General features: G+C 40.0%; 1 protein-coding gene across 2 annotated transcripts in view; it reads left to right on the top strand.

The window, feature by feature from the left end:
• Window positions 1-438: 438 nt before the first annotated feature.
• Window positions 439-17,310, top strand: part of BICDL1 (BICD family like cargo adaptor 1) — a 101,416-nt gene continuing 84,544 nt past the window's right edge. For both annotated transcript variants that reach the window (XM_044244169.1, XM_044244168.1), the window contains exons 1-2: window positions 439-867; window positions 8,661-8,876. In XM_044244169.1, coding sequence (XP_044100104.1) covers window positions 439-867; window positions 8,661-8,876 — 645 coding nt within the window. The remainder of the gene's footprint in view (window positions 868-8,660; window positions 8,877-17,310) is intronic.

The raw sequence follows: 17,310 nt of genomic DNA, 5'->3' as shown, positions 1-17,310 counted from the left end.
CGTCGCAGCGACAGCGGAGCGCAGCCCGCCCCGTGAGGCGCTGCCCGGCCGGCGGCGGCAGCGGCAGCAGCAGCAGCAGCAACAGGGCGGCTGAAAACTCGGCGGCGGCAGGGGCAGCGGCGTTCCTCGCTACCTCCCCTCGCGCTTCGCCTCCCCTCGGTCTTCCCTTCCTCAGCCTTTCCCTCTGCCACCCCCACCTCCTCCCCAGCGCGCGCTGAGCAGCTGAGCCCGGGGGCGGGGGGAGGGGGCGCGTGCCGCGGGCGCGGGGGAGGGGCGGGCCGGCGCGCGCCGCGCCCAGGGCTCGCGGGGACCAGGGGGGCGCGTGCCGCGGCGCGGGGCGAGGCGCGGGGCGCGGAGCGGCGCGGCGGGGCCCCTCCCCCCTGCAGCCTGGCGCGCGCCGGCCGGGCCGCACCGCTGCGGGCTCCGCGCGCGCGGGCCATGTCCGCCTTCTGCCTGGGCTTGGCCGGCCGCGCTTCAGCACCCGCCGAGCCGGACAGCGCCTGCTGCATGGAGCTGCCCGCCGCGGCCGCGGACGCAGTCGGGAGTCCAGCCGCCGCCGCCCTCATCTCCTTCCCGGGGGGGCCCGGGGAGCTGGAACTGGCGTTAGAGGAGGAGCTGGCGCTGCTGGCTGCCGGGGAAAGGCCGTCCGACCCTGGGGAGCATTCTCAGGCCGAGGTCGGGCCTCCGGCCGAGGGGTCCGTACTGCAGCCGCCACCCGCCCAGGATCCCGAGCTGCTGTCGGTAATCCGGCAAAAGGAGAAGGATCTGGTGTTGGCTGCCCGGCTGGGCAAGGCGTTGCTCGAGAGGAACCAGGACATGAGCCGGCAGTACGAGCAGATGCACAAGGAGCTGACAGACAAGCTGGAGGTGAGGACGTCCCTCGTGGGATGGGTGGGAAGCAGGGAGAGCCCGCCCGGCAGCTTCGGGAGCCACTCACCCACCCCACTCCTTCCTTGCTCACGCTACCTCAACAGAAAATCACCTGAGGGCAGGGGTAGGCTAGAGGGTTTTCAGTTATCACACCAGGGCGACATTGAATCCACCTGACTTCAGCAAACGGGTCCATGCACAGCCCCAGCCCCGCTGTGGGCCATTCTATATATGTACTGTACACTGCATCTAAAATAGAGCTTACAGTATGACTAATTTATACAGCGCTGAGGTGATGTCTGCACACAGAGAAATGAGGAAGTCGGGAAGCATTTAAAATATGCTCCAGGTTTTCAGAGTAGTTAATCTCTAATCAGGGTGTTAGTCTAAAGCCTTCCAGTTTTGGCGTTAAGGCCTCCAGATGCCCTTGTCTTAACTTCCTGGCAGCTCAGAGTTGTGGGAAACAAGTGCCCCTAAAGGAGCTTTATATAGCCTTCAAATACTCAGGGATTAGGAAATGTGGTTCCATTGCAGAAATCAGGCAAGCCTGGGCTCAGCATGTGACCGTTGGTAGTGGATTTAATTTGGACCTCGGCATTTCTGTGTATTTTGTATTTAAACAGTATTCTGTGTTCCGGGCCTCATACATGCAAAATTCCATGGCTAAATGCAACCTCCCAGAACCGTATTACTTTTATAAATACCTCTTAAAGTGTCTGTAAGATTTCTGCCAGTTCTCTGGACCAAAGTCTTTCTCAGAGCTATGCCTGTTCTTTCCCATTACTGGAAAAGGGCCTTGAAAGTGGTATGGAATGCCAGCCTTTCTAAATTAAGGAGATTTCTTTTTAAAAGGAGGTGGGGGGCATCTCTGGTAGTGGAATTTTTGTCTGCCCGTGCCTTTACTATTGTTTCCCAGTTCGGTCGCAACCAGTTCTTTTTATTCTTAGTTGTAAGAGAATAGTACAGTCCTGAATAAGGTCTGAAATTGACCCTAGTCTGTTTCCATATCTTTGCTACTGGTTGAACAGTCAGAATGTAAATTCAGAAACTTTTCAGTAATAAGATTTAAGTGTGTTTGTGGTCTAGCGACATATCAAAAGTAAATCAGGGGGAAAAAAGGAAACCAGTGAGTGCCCTGTAGTTCAGTTGGCCTGTTAACTAGGTCTGCCAGTCGATGAACCCCTGAGATATCTCTCTGAAAAGTGGTTTTGTGAAACCTATAAGTAGACTGCCAAAAAGCAATTCAATGAATTGAATTGTTTAATTTTTACTTGAAGTAGAGGTCTAGAAATAAAAGGGTGCTTTTTTTGAAAATGGAATTTGGTTACATGACTGTATATAAGAATACTACTGTAGAGATTTATACTTGTGATCTGAAATTCCTTCAGTGAGGGACTTGATTGAAGAGACATCTAACTTGAAAGGAACATCATATCAGTCAGTTTGATTACTGATAGATTTCAGAGTAATCCTGAGTGTGCAATTACACACATCCTGGGTTCCATGTGGAGCCTTTGTACATTTCTTCAACGAAAGAAAAAGATTTTAAAATTGTGTAACAATAAAGATTCTGTTGTAAAAGAGTAAATTACCTTTAACTTTTTGCTATTGACCAGACAGTAATAAATCGTTTAAACCTCTTAAACTAGTTTATAAAATCTTCATTCCTCAACAGGTTACCATATGAACACTAGTGTTAAAAATTTATTCTAATTTCTGGAGGTTGTGGTTGCACCACATTGTGAATGTACTTAACACTACTCAACTGTTCACTTACAAATGGTTATAATGGTAAAGTTTATGTTATGTATACTTTTTTAAAATGTTTTTTTAAAGATTTTATTTATTTATTTGACAGATTACAAGTAGGCAGAGAGGCAGGCAGAGAGAGAGGGGGAGGCAGGCTCCCTGCTGAGCAGAGAGCGGGATGCGGGGCTCAATCCCATGACCTGAGTGGAAGGCAGAGGCTTAAAATTGAGCCACCCAGGCTCCCCTAAAATGTTTATTTTTAAAAGCTAAATATTAATCATTACTGAGGATGAGTATTGGAGGGTTCGGTTATACTATTTCTTCGAGGTATGTTTGAAGATTATCATTAAGAATTTTTAGTTTTTTCAAGAAGTACATTAAAAAATATTTCATGAAGATACTGTCATTAGGTCCTTGTTTTAATTAGGTCCTTCTTTTAATTCTTGTTAATTGACTGAAAACTAATAGAGAAAGATTTCATTTGATACTTGCAAGTGAACTTTCCTCACAGTATATATTTTAAGCAGCCTAGATTTTAGAATGTCTGTTTAGACAAAATACTGTCTAAAGTTTAATACCACCACTCTGCTATATTTTCAATTACATATTTAAGAGTAGAGGACTTGTCCTTTAAAAAGCATTTGTAATTTTCCAGAAATTGTCAGTGGAGTCAAACACATTTTCCCACAGGTTGGTTTGAAAGATTAACACATGAGTGGACTCTGAGACAATGTTGGCTTGACTGTTAAATAATGAGATTGGTCTTGTTTTAGTCCCCTCTGTTCCCTTACTACTTCAAAATTAGCACCTTTCTAACTTCAGGACCAATAAGCCATTGTCAAGACTTTTTTCCTACCTATTCATTAGTTAATATTGAATACCTTCCCAATTCTGTGTACCAAACCTAAGACTTTGTTTTGTCATTTAAAACATAAAGTCTTAATTTTATACTGCTCTCTCATTTATTTTTTTAATAGATTTTTATTTATTTATTTGACAGACGGAGATCACAAGTAGGCAGAGAAGCAGGCAGAGAGAGAGAGGAGGAAGCAGGCGCCCTGCTGAGCAGAGGGGCTGAAATCCCAGGATCCTGGGACCCTGCGGGGCTGGATCCCAGGACCCTGAGATCATGACCTGAGCTGAAGGCAGAGGCTTTAACCCACTGTGCCCCCCAGGCGCCTGTGCTCTCTCATTTAAAGGCACAGTATTTAAAGTCTTTAATGTTTTAAAGGATAACAATTTTTTTAGCTGTATATCTCAGGTTAAATGAGGATTAATTTGAAAGACTGGAAGATTTGGTCATCTTTTTCCCACCCTTAAATTGACTATATTGTATTTTATTCCTTCACTGAATTGTGTTTTCATATGCTTAGAGTTCTAAATTGTTGTCTTTTTTTAAAGATTTTATTTCATTTATTCTTGGGCCGCCTTGGTGGCTCAGTCAGTTAAGTGTCTGCCTTCTGCTCGGGTCATAATGCCAGGGTCCTGGGATCAAGACCCACATCAGGCTCCTTGCTCCACAGTGATCCTGCTTCTCTCTCTGCCTGCTGTTCCCTTCTCTCTCTGACAAATAAATATATAAAATCTTAAAAAAAAAAATCTATTTATTTTAAGGAGAGAAAGGAGAGAGAGCAGGGTGGGGGGTGTGCAGAGGGAGCGAGAATGCTGAAGCAGACTCCCTGCTGAGCCAGAGCCAAATGTGGGGTTTGATCCAGGACCCTGAGATGGTGACCTGAGCCAAAATCAGGAGTCAGCGGCTTAACTGACTGAGCCACCCAGGCGCCCCTTAAGATTTTATTTTTTAGGCAGTCTATGCCCACTCTGGGTCTCAAACTCACAACCCAAGACCAGGAGTCCCATACTTCACCAACTGAGCCAACCAGGCACCCCTAAAGTTATTTTTTTTAAGATTTATTTATGTATTTTAGAGAGAATGAGGAGTGAGGGGGCACAGGCAAGGAAGAGGAAGAGAGAATCCCAAGCAGACTCCAGGCTGAACCTGGAGTTCTATGCAGGACTCCCATCATCTCAGACCCTAGTCAAAACCAAGACTCCCACACTTAACTGACTGCACCATCTAGGTGCCCCACTCCTAAAGTTATTTTTTAACCTGTATTTCTTCTGGAGGCACCTGGGTGGCTCAGTCTGTTAAGCACTGGACTCTTGATCTCATCTCAGGTCTTGATTTCTGGGTGGTGAGTTCAGGCCCTATGACTGGGCTCCATGTAGGGGGTGAATCCTACTTTAAAAAAAAGTCTGCATCTACAGTGAGCCTTTTTGCTTTTTTTTTTTTTTAATTTAAAGATTTTATTTATTTAAGAGAGAGAGGGAGGTAGTGAGATAGAGCATAAGCAGGGAAGAGAGGGAGAAGCAGGCTCCCCGCTGAGCAGGGAGCCCAATGTGGGGGCTCGATTCCAGGACCGCTGGGATCATAACCTGACCTGAAAGCAGAGGCTTAACCAACTGGGCCACCCAGGCACCCCTGCCCTTTTGCTTTTAAATCTTATATCCACTAGGTCCTTAGTTTTTTACCAAAATATGAACTAAGACAGTAACTTGCATTTATTTATATACTTTTTTCTTCAGAAATTATTTAGTTTTCAAAAACATTTTTAACATACAAAATCCCCTTTTTTCCTATTCTAGCTGAGAATGAATTTTCTCTTACTGCAAAGGTAGTATTTTCCCTCAACTACATTTTCTTCTCCCTTCCTTAGGCCAATTCTCATGATTTTAGTACAGTGTTTTTAAAAGGCCCAAACAAGTAAAGTGAAAATAATCACGTAATGAGAGTCACTAGTAGATTTGGAGAGGCAATGCAGAGGTCCTTCCTTGTATTCAGTGCTTGGTCCACTTAAAAATTAGTACTTTTTTATTGTATATCCTAGACTTAGGAGAATGGTGGTATTTTTTTTATTCTTTGCAGAAATCCAATTTCTGTAACAACCAATTTTAGATGGGCTAATGGTATTAACTTTCATTTTTTCAGGGGTTTCAATAAATTTTTATTTTTTAAGAATGGTTTCAGGTTTATAGAAAACACAGGAAGATAGTACAGTAAGTTTCCATATGCCACAAACCCAGTTTCCCCTGTTATTAACATATTATGGTACACTTGTCATATTGAAAAAAATTAATACTGATATGTTGTTAACTAAACTCCTCAGTTTATTCAGATTTCCTTAGGCTTTACCTATTTTTTTTTCTTTTCCAGGATTCCATCCTGAATACATTGCATTTAGTTTTTCTTAGTCTCCTCTTTGCTGTAATGCTTTCTTAGACTTTTCTTGTTTTCGATGACCTTGACAGTTTTGATCTTAACTTTCCTTCTTTTGTTTACTGAGGTATAGTTAACGCATAATGTAACATTATTAGTTTCAATTATATATAAAAACTTTTAAAATAATACATAACAAAATAAATATAACATTAAATGAATAACAGAACAACCCCTTACTTCCACATGTCCGAATATGCTGCCTAGAGTTTACTGGTTAATTTCACCAAGTTGAAAATACAATTCTAGGAAACCTGTCTTTGAACAAAAGGCTAAATTCTGTATGTACATTAATAGGAAAGTCTTGATTGATTTTTTTCAGTGTTCAGGGAAACCTGAATTAGGACAGAATAGACTGATCAGCACCACCTGTCTCAAACACTCCCCCAACTCCAAGTGGATTGGATTGTTTTAGTTGCTTGGTTGGGCTGTTCGCTAACAGCTGTTTGCTGAATATTTTTAAGTCTCTCTGTTCTTTTAGAACACAAGCCTAATTTATCTGGCCTCTCAGTAACACTGTGATTACTGAGTTCTTGCTGTTGCCTTCTGCTCAATCTTTTTCATTTTGGAAAAACTGAATAAAACCAAGTATCACAATTTTAGGATTGCAATTAGCATTTGTTTCTGCATTTCATCTTTCTGAAGTCTCTACGGTGACTAAAACATTTTCATTTTTGGAGTTTGGCAATGTTGAGGGAAGCATAGAGCAGAAAGTTCTCATGCTGATGAGAAGTCCCTCCCTTGTCCTTCCTTTCCCTGCATGCTCCAAACGGAGGCTGTATAAAATATAACTATAATGTGACTTTTTCAACAAATACAGTAGAATGATTATATCCAGGTGAGTTATCTCCCAGAAGTGGTCAACCTGGGAGGCCATATATTGATTTCAGTAAAAATTACCTTTGCTAATGTGATCAGAATTTTCATTTCAGATCACTGGTTTTATCTTTTTGGCATATTATTTTGACTGCTCTGTGATGGCATGTTTTCATCTTTTGGGGATAAATTCGACTTTAAGGAACATCAGGTCATGGGACGCCTGGGTGGCTCAGTTGGTTAAGCAGCTGCCTTCAGCTCAGGTCATGATCCCAGCGTCCTGGGATCGAGTCCCATATTGGGCTTCTTGCTTGGCGGGGAGCCTGCTTCTCCCTCTGCCTCTGCCTGCCACTCTGTCTGCTTGTGCTCTCTCTCGCTCCTCTCTCTCTGACAAATAAATAAATAAAATCTTTAAAAAAGAAAAGAAAAGAAAGAAACATCAGGTCATTTAGAGCAAAAGAGGAGAATAAAATGACAGGACGAAATGGAGTGATATCTTTTCTAGACACATATTAGATGTGAAGTAACAGACTGATTTTCATTTTCATGTTTAGGTATACATTGGCCTTAAGGCTTTCCAAAAGAAGCATTCCAAAAAATATTCAAAGAGTGAGAACTTGGATAGAATAAGAGCATACCTTCCCAAGTAGAAAAGGTGACTGACTACTCTGAAGAAGATTCATATGCTCATCTTAGCTTATTGAAACAATCAATGCTTGATATCAACCTTCAGTGCTTCAGAATTTCCTGTAGAGCCAATATAGATAGGCAGATAGATGCATGTCTAGGCTTCATCCCATTCTTGACAAATCACAGTCTTTGGGATTCAGGTCCAGGAGGGTATATTTATAACAATTATATCAGAGCTTTTCTGAGAGCCCCCCAAATTGAGGACCATTGCTTTAACTTCTTTTTTAATATACTCTGTGGTATACAGACTTCGCTTTCTTGTACATAGTATGCTTTTTAAGTAGAGCGTACTTGGCTCTGTAAAGAGACATCCATATTTGTCTCATAGAAACAAAAAGATACTCTTACTTCCTTCAAAAGAATCCTTTTTTATTGAGCTGCTACTTCAAGCCATCTGTATTTTTACTGCATACCATTTGTCACACACAACTTTCTACTTTTACCAGTCTCTCCCACTAGAATGAAAGCTCTGTAAATGCAAGGACCCTGTCTGTTTTACTTTTCACTGTGTCCCCAGCAAATTGACTGACCCATAGTAGGTAGTTAAGAATGAATGGATGGATCGGAAATAAATATGCAGGGCGAATAGGCCATGATTTAAAGCATATCTGAAGCTGAACTTGCTTGATATCAAAATATAATACCTTATATCACAACAAATACTTACGGAATTGTGATTTAGAGCACTAACGGAGTCCAATGACTTAAACACAAATCTCAGTTCTGCCTTTTACTAGTACTGACCTTGAGCTTGTTACTTGACCTCTTATCTTCTGTTACCTCATTTGTAAGAAAAGGTGGTTAATCTGAAGGATCTCTGGAGTTCTTTCCATCTCTGAAAATTCCTTGATTCTAAGTGCCTGGTATTATGCCAAGCATAATAGATGATTCTAAAAGAAGCCTTAAGGACTCTGTTAAGTTGTTTAAATGTATAGTTCACCAGTTAATTGGATGACTTGTTCAATTTCAACTGAACTCCTTGGTCCACAATCCATTCTCAAGAATGAGAATAAACTTAGTAATATTAAGCATTTTAAAGAAAAATGGCATTCTCTTTGTGAAGCCAGAGCCGTCCCTACTTTGCAAGAAAGGAATGTTTTTGTAGCTGTGAAATAGGCAACTTTTCCCTATTTGTGTCAGAGTGTTTTGTTGTGCTGACTGGCTGGGAAAAAGAAAAGTTAGGAAAGTGTGAGAAGAGAAAAAAGCAAAAGGCTGTGAATTTTGAACAGTTTTTAAATCCTCTTCACTTCTCACCCAGCACTTAGAACAAGAGAAACACGAACTGCGAAGACGATTTGAGAACCGAGAAGGGGAATGGGAAGGGCGTGTGTCAGAGCTGGAGAGTGACGTGAAACAGCTTCAGGATGAGTTGGAGAGGCAGCAGGTTCATCTGCGGGAAGCAGATCGAGAAAAAACACGGGCCGTCCAGGAATTATCAGAACAGAACCAGAGGTTATTGGATCAACTCAGCAGGGTAAGTCACAAGTTAAGAATTTATGGTACAGAAATACTGAAAGTTGAAACCAGTGTAATGTCAGTCATACATATGGTAAGAGGAGTTCTGATTTTTGTTGGCATTTTGGCTGATATCAACAAGTTAAGTATTTTTCACCTATAGAACTTTAGCTGTGTGAACTGGGAGTCAGGAGCCAAATTCCCTTACCTGCCATTAGTCAGCTATAAGACTTTGACAAACACTTAACTTGGAAGTTTTTTCATTTTTGAAATGGAAGAATTGTGCCTAATGATATCTGACATTCCAGAAAGCTCCAAAAGTCTATGATTCCTTACCTAGAGAAAGTCTGTCATGGGTAAAATTATGTTAATGCATTTAGTTCAAATATTAAATGGTACTATCCTTAAACTGAAAAGCTTAGGAAAAATTACAAGAGCTAAAGGTTTTCATTGATGTTACATTTGTGAACATACATTTTTTCATATTATTTAAATGTGAAAGGAGGTATATTCATATCTATGTTTAAAACTTTTTATTTAATATTAAGTAAAAATTCTTTACTTGTATCTTTATAGGGTGGTGTCATGGAAGTATTAATTAAGTAACCAAGGTCAAGACTATGAAATTATTGCAAGGAAGGAGTTTGAGGGCTGAATAGGTAGAAATCTAATTTAAATATAGAACATACCTTTTTAACAAATGTAGGAATGTTGTTAATGCCCTAGTCTTTAAATCCATCTACTTTTGAAAATTAAGAGCTGGATTTATAATGTACTTCAGTCCTTCTTATGTGTTGAAAATAAAACTATTAACTCTTCAGTTATCAGAAGAAAAATGAACTTCTAGTCTGATTTTATCCCATAGGTCTGCTTAGTTCTTTGGAAAAGGCTTAGCTAGAGCAGCACATGGTAAATACTTGGCATTTCCACTAATTCAATGGGTGAAGTTACTTCATTAGTTTGTCATAGTTGCTTCTCATGGATACCTTCTTGTCTCACTGGGAAGTGTGAGGTAAATGCTACCACTAGCGAAGGAAGAAGAGGTAGAGGGAAGAATGGAGGTGGGGAGGAGGGGAAGGGAGACAGGTAAGGAAGAAGGAAGGGAAAAAAGAGATGCCTAATAACTTGGAAAGTAGCTAGTTGCAGGAAATATGAACTTGTGCAAAAGGTGAGAATCCGGATGATAAGTAGAGCTAAAGATCTTGCCTGTGGGCTTCCCATCTAGGGGATTAAATCATCATTTGATTGGCTGGAAGGGAAGAGTTGGACAGTTCCTCAAGAAGTCATTTCAAGGCCAGTTCTGTAGCAACATTTCTGACTCAGTTCTAAAGCCTTTTGCAACCACTGGGAAGGGATTTTGTAAGATTTTTTTAGGTTTTGAGTCTTCATTCATTATTCATGAAAGATTAAACTAACTGGATACACCTAGCCAGATTTATTTATTTGCTCAACAACATTGACTTAATACTTATTCTGAGCAAGTGTTTCTTATGGATACCTATGCAAGGAATTCAGCAAACCAGAACAATTAAAGGGGAAATTATTTCTTGGGAGTAAGTTCATGTTACAAAATAATGTCAGCAGAAAAAAACTCAACTCTGCTCTCTGATCTGGTGAAAGAAAGGTAGCCAAGAGAAATGAAGGGAGAAAGCAGATGTTAACGTGACATGGCCAAAGAGCGGAGAACTTGGCATTTACATGCATGTTGAATCTTAACTCTGCTTCTCATTGACTAGACGACCTTGCTTGTGCCTCACTTTCCTTACTTATAAAATGAGAGTAAAAATCTGTACCTTATACAAATATTGTTGAGATGAAAGTAAGATAATGTGTTTATATTATGCTGCACTCTATGAAGGTAAGGATTTCAGTGTTGATGGTTGTTTCAATAAAGCAGTACCTTTATAGTTGAGGTTCCTTTGCCTAATTTTTCTGTAGGAAATCCTGACAAGCTGTTCCCAAAAGGGTATAGGGGGATATGATTTCCATTAGATCTAGATTCTTGTTATCCTTTCTGGCCTTGAATATAGGCCCTTGGTGAGTTTTGTGGCTTTTTCCCTTTCTCTTTTTAAGCAGGACAAGCCCCTGGGGTTTACATCAGCAGCCAGTTTAGATTGTATTTTAGCATTTTATTAACTGGGTACTCAGAAACTAGAGGAGTTGAGTACTTTGAAGTGAATTAAGATTCTCCTTGGACAAGATAACTAGGAGAGATGTAGTAGAAGGTGAGGCTTTGTTATGATGTATATAACATGTCTTTATAAACATGAAACATATAATATCAAAGGTGTAATACAATATTTCTGTGATGCTTCTGTCCAAGGTTTTTTTTTAAAGTTTATTTATTTTTTTAGTAATCATACACAATGCAGGGCTCAAACTCAAACCCCGAGATCAAGAGCTACATGCTCTTCAGACTGAGCCTGCCAAGCACCCCCAAAGTATTTTTAAGTATATTTCTTTTGCCACCATGGCCTCCAAGTTTTTTGGTTTTTGTTTTTTTAAAAACAGCTCTATTGAGATATAACGCACATACCATAACATTTACTTTTTAAAGGTATGAAATTCACTTGATTTTAGTATATTTAGAGTTGTACAACCATCACCACTATTTAATTATAGAACATTTCACCCCCCGCCAAAGAATAAAATCCTGTACCCATTAGTAGTCACTCTCTGTTCCTCCTAACCCCCTACCCCATGCCCTGACCCCTGATAACCACTCTGTTTCTATGGATTTGCCTGTTCTGGACATTTCATATAAATGAAATCATACATATGAGATTCTTTGTGACTGGCTTCTTTCCCTTAGCATGATGTTTCAAGGTTTACCTGCATTGTAGCATATATCAATATCTTATTTTTATGGCTGAAGAATATTCCATTCTATGTATATAACACATTTTGCTTATTCATTAGTTGATGGACATTTGGGTTGTTTCCACTTTTTGACTATTATTAATAAGGTTACCATAAACATTCATGTACAAGTTTTTATGTGACCAGGGTTCTTTTTTAAAAAATATTTTATTTATTTATTTGACACAGAGAAAGGGAGAATAGGCGGGCAGAGGGGGGCAGCAGAGGGAGAGCGAGAAGTAGGCTCCCCACGGTGCAGGGAGCTCCATGTAGGGCTCGATCCCAGATCCCTGGGATCATGCCCTGAGCCAAAGACTGACACACAGTTGACTGAACCACCCAGGTGCCCAGACCAAGCTTCTTTTTAGTGTATGTATGTGTGTGTGTGTGTATATATATGTATATATATACATATATATATATATATATCTCATGAGCTTCTGGATTCTTATCATGAAGGAAGAGATAGGTATTCGAATTTTATAGCTGGGAAAACTCGAGGGACAGAAAGACACATGGCTTGTTTAAGGCTTTTCTGATTTAAGACTTACGGTCCCTCTGCCTCAGTTTCACATTTCTGAGGCCACAGTTAAGGTCACAGGTTTTGGAGCCAGACAGCCCTGGGCCAAACACCAACTCTTCTGATTACTAGCTGGGTGAACATGGGCAAGTTTTTTCGCCTTTTTTAAGCTTAGTTTCCTCCTTTGTAAAATAGAAACAAAGAATTACTACTATTGCCTAATAGTGTTAGGAGGATTAAATGAGATAATAGATGTAAAACTCTGACCACAGTGCCTGGCATATTGTAAGTGCTCAGTAAATGGTAGCCATGATTTATAATTATCATGTCTTCTTCACATAGAAGGGAATTCTGCATCTAGTCAAACAGTGGAATTCTAACTTGAAGGCAGAAGAATCTGGAGTGTTCCCATTTTAATTACTGAAAATGTTTTGTGTTGCAGTTAAATCTCTACTCAGAACTATTTGAGTAAAAATGATCCTTCTAGGAGCTGAGTCAGGTTCATTCTATTGCATCTCATATCCCCTGGACACTGCTTCATATACTCTGGGGATACCATTATTTCAGTTTATTTGTTCACTTGGACAAAACGCCCTCTAAATTCTCTTCTAGCTTCTAAGATTCTGTGAGTCTCATTTTTGTGCAACTCAGGCTGACATATTTAGAGAAAGTGTAGTTTACTTTCTGAGATAGAAAGTAATACGACGATGGCATTGACAGGGTTTAATGGGGGCATGTTAGACACTTAACATCCTACCTCAAAAGAAGAAAGAATACAGTGGGCCTTGCTTTCAGGAAGTGAAGAGGAGAGATATGGGCCATGCTTGTCGCCTAAGAATATTTTCATGTAAACGTTAGAGGGGAGATTTTTTGAGAATCCTTCTGATTCCTAATACAGTACTTTTCACTAGCATTACAGCAGAATCCTCCATTGCCCCCAGATGATTTTCTTCCCAATAGCAGCAGCAAAGATAACAGAGTGTTCTCATCAGTGTTAAAGTGTCCTAAAGTGATCATTCACTAATTTAACCTGCTACAGCTTATACCACAGTTCAGGCACTGTGGAAACTTCTTAGAGCTTGCATGTAGGACAACAGTCAAAATAGTGATTTGAACAATGTAGAAATAGTCTGATTCATAATAATAATAATATCAATAATAAGTTTCTTTAGCCTTTTCAGCCTTCTGAAGCAGTTGACATAAGATATTTTCAAAATGAATCTCAGTAGTATTAGAAACTTCAGTAAGAGATAAGTCATTTCCACAGGTTGTACTAATAAAACTGCTCACATGTCCTTGTTAAACACTAAGTTTAGACTTGAGCACTTGTTGACCAAAGCATAGGAAAAATGATTGATTTCGTCTTAAAAAAAAAAAAAAGAGGGGGAGGATTTAAAATTGCTTAGGGGCTACTGAAGTTTTCCTTCCCAGAAATACAGAGTTTTAGAATTTGTAGGAAGTGGCTAGGAAATTTTCTTACACTTTTCCCCTGCAGTCTTATTCATGAAATATCATCTGTACCTTTTCTCCCCCTCCTTCCCTCACCCATAAACCTACCAACAGCAGAACCATATGCTTAATCGTAATCCCATTTTCTCTACAAGGGGTCAGGGCTTCAGACTGCAGGACTGAATATACCCCGTCTTAGTGACTGTTTATTATGTGCTGGGTTATAATTTTTGAATAACTATATAGATTTTTGCATTTTCCATTTAAAAAGCCATGACAGACTACCTGGGTGGCTTAGTCGGTTGAGCATCTGCCTTTGGGTCAGGTCAAGATCCCAGGGTTCTGGGATCGAGCCCCATGTTGGGCTCCCTGCTTCACAGGGAGTCTGCTTCTCCCTCTTCTTCTGCCCCTCCCCCTGCTTGTGCTTGCACATGCTCTCTCTCTGATAAATAAATAAATAAAATCTTTTTAAAAAGATAAAACACCATGACATACTTGAAGCACACGGAAAACTGCAGAGAATAATACAAATCCACCTTTGTAAAATGTTAACATTGGGCGCCTGGGTGGCTCAGTGGGTTAAGCCGCTGCCTTCGGCTCAGGTCATGATCTCAGGGTCCTGGGATCAAGGCCCGCATCGGGCTCTCTGCTCAGCAGGGAGCCTGCTTCCCTCTCTCTCTCTTTGCCTGCCTCTCTGTCTACTTGTGATTTCTCTCTGTCAAATTAATAAATAAAATCTTTAAAAAAAAATAAAATAAAATAAAATGTTAACATTTTTGTCATATTCAGATTTTTTAAAGAGATAAAATGTAACTGATAACATTTGATGGTCCCGTGTCTTCTCCATTTTTCCATTCATGTGTTTATATCATACATACTCACACATATGTGTGCATGCATATAAACATGTATTCCATTATGTATACTATATCCATTAACAATGTGTAATAATTTTTCCACACTTCAAGCATTTAATAAATGCCAGCACCATATTCATATCATTCTATACCTCATTCTTTTGGCTCAAGGTTGTGTTTTAGGGATTGATCTGTATTAATAAACACAGTTCCAGCTCATTTATTTTAGTCATTTATTATTTGATTGTGCGAATACAGTGCAATATAGTTTTCATTCTTTTGTTGGTAAACATTTAAGGTTTTTAATAATTTTTAATTATTTCACACTTTCCTATAGTATATAGGAATATATATAAGTATATGACTATTCTTGTACCTTTCCTTCTTCTGCACATATATTTGAGTTACTCAGGTAAATCTAGGAGTGGAATTGTTTGGTCCAAGAGTAAAGACCTCTTCAGCTTCATGAGATATTGCCAAATGACTCTCCAAAATTGGACAAATTTACATTTTTACCTAGCAGTGTGCATGAGTGCCAGTGTGTGTAGTAATCCACATCTTCACCAACACTTGCTTACTGTCCAGTTTTAAAAATCAGTGACTTGTGTGTAAAATAGAATTTTTACTGTTGTAGGGTTTTTAAAATCTTTATTGTTTGAATTTTTATTTCATGAATTGCTAGTGAGGTTGGGCATCTTTGTGCTTATGTTTATTGTGAATCACTTATTGGTATCCTTCACCTATTTTCTTATTGGTGTGTAAGTGTGTTTTTACAGGTGCTTGATACTGTTATATTTTCACTTTGTTTATGGAGTCTTTTACTAAACAAAAGTGTGTCCTATCAGTGAAGTCAAATTTATTAATCATTTCCCTTATGATTTCTTCTTTTGTGTTCTACTTTATTTTCTGTTTTCCAAGTCATCAAGATATTTTCTCATTTTAATTACAAAAACTTCAGGCTTTTTACATTTGGATCTTTATCTAGAGCTTAACTTTGCAGTGTGATATGACATAGAAATACAGTTACGTTTTCTATATGGGTTACTGTTGCAACACTGCTTATTTCCCCATGGATTTCTAATGCTATATGGGTTTTTTTAAATAAAAAAAATCCTAACATCTATTCTTGACTAAACAGCCAAGATAACTTAAAAATTTTAGAAAGTTGTAGAAAGCTGTATTTGTTTGCTGGGCAGCTATAACAAAGTACCACAGACTGGGTGGCTTAAACAAAGGAAATGTATTGTCCCACAGTTCTGGAGGCTAGAAGTCCAAAATCAAGGTGTTGTAAGAGTTGATTCCTTTCTAGGGCTATGGAGGAAGGAGCTGTTCCAGATCTTGCTCCTTGGCTTGTAGATGGCTGTCTTCTCCTTGGGTCTTGTGTCTCTTTCCCCGTACTTAACTCTCTGTTCCCAAATTTCCTCTCTTTATAAGAACAACATATTGGATTGCAGCCCAGCCTAATAACTGCATTTTAATTTGATTACTACTCTAAAGATTTTGTCTCCAGAAGGTACACATTCTGAGAAGTAGGTAGGGAAGGCTTCTCCCTGAGGAGATTAACATTTGAGGTAGGACCTGCAGAGTGAAGAATCAGCCATAGAAGAGATGGGAGAACGCATTCTTTGATGGATGCTGTTAGATTGTAAACTCCTGGGGAAAAGGGACTGATGTTTATTTTTGTAAATAGGTATCTGGCGGAGTGAGCATCCAATAAAAGATAGTTGTTTTTTTGTTAAATGACAAGCTAACATACCTAATAAAGAGATGTTTAGAACTATAACTTTCCGAAAAATATGCTGCTTTTTCATGCCCTCTGTGGAAAAGTACTCTTGGCTATTTCAGATGCCTTCTTAGGCTGTATGTGTGCTGTTTGGAAACCAGTGGACAAAGAGACCATGGACGTCAACAGTGTGACAGGCAACCTGCTGATAATGGTGACTCAGGTGCCTAGAGATCAAGTGTTGTCTTCATAGATACTCCTTCTGCATAAAAACCCAATCTTCCATAAATTGAGAAGAGTGACTACAGAATGGACAGAGTTTTGTGTAGTTTTTTAAAGTTTTTATTTATTTATTTGACAGCACAATCAAGGGGAGTTGCAGAGGGAGAAGGAGAAGCATGCTCCCCCCTGAGCAGGGAGCCTGACATGCGACTCGATCCCAGGACCCAGGGATCATGCCTTGAGCTCAAGGCAGATGCTTAACCAACGAGCCACGCAGGCACTCTTAGAGCCTTTGTGTATTGACTTAAAGCCTGCAAGTTTTTTCCTGTTTGTGCTGTGGTTTCGCCAGTGGTCTTTATGTTCATCAGTTTCTGAGTGACTGGCCCTGTGGTCTTCTGACCTTGTTGATGGAGATGGAAATCAGCATTTTAGCTTTTACCGAAAAACTTTGTTGTCTCCTGGGAGGATTAGCCATTATTTGGGTATGGGTATCATTAAGGCTCCCCTCCTTCTCCCTTGCTGGGTTCATACACTCTGGACAAAAAAAACCTCACTGCCTCCAACTGTTTTGTCATTTTGTCTATTCTTAGAACCCAAGATGGTCTGTAGTATGGAGGAGTCATTGGTTTCCCTTAGAAAGCTGATAGTGAGTGCTTTTGAACAGTCTCATGTATAGTTAGTTCTCTGTGTGCCCTGGGTACTAAACTCTTGAGAATTCACCTTAAAAGTCATTATTTTGTGGGCTGGATGGCTCAGTCAGTTATGCATCCGACTCTTGATTTCCCCTCAGTTGATGATCTCAGAGACATGAGACCGAACCTTG

Source organism: Neovison vison, chromosome 3 (genome assembly GCF_020171115.1).
Source record: "Neovison vison isolate M4711 chromosome 3, ASM_NN_V1, whole genome shotgun sequence".
Taxonomy (NCBI): domain Eukaryota; kingdom Metazoa; phylum Chordata; class Mammalia; order Carnivora; family Mustelidae; genus Neogale; species Neogale vison.
The sequence above is the reverse complement of the archived record's forward strand: the minus strand, read 5'-3'. Positions and strand labels throughout refer to the sequence as shown.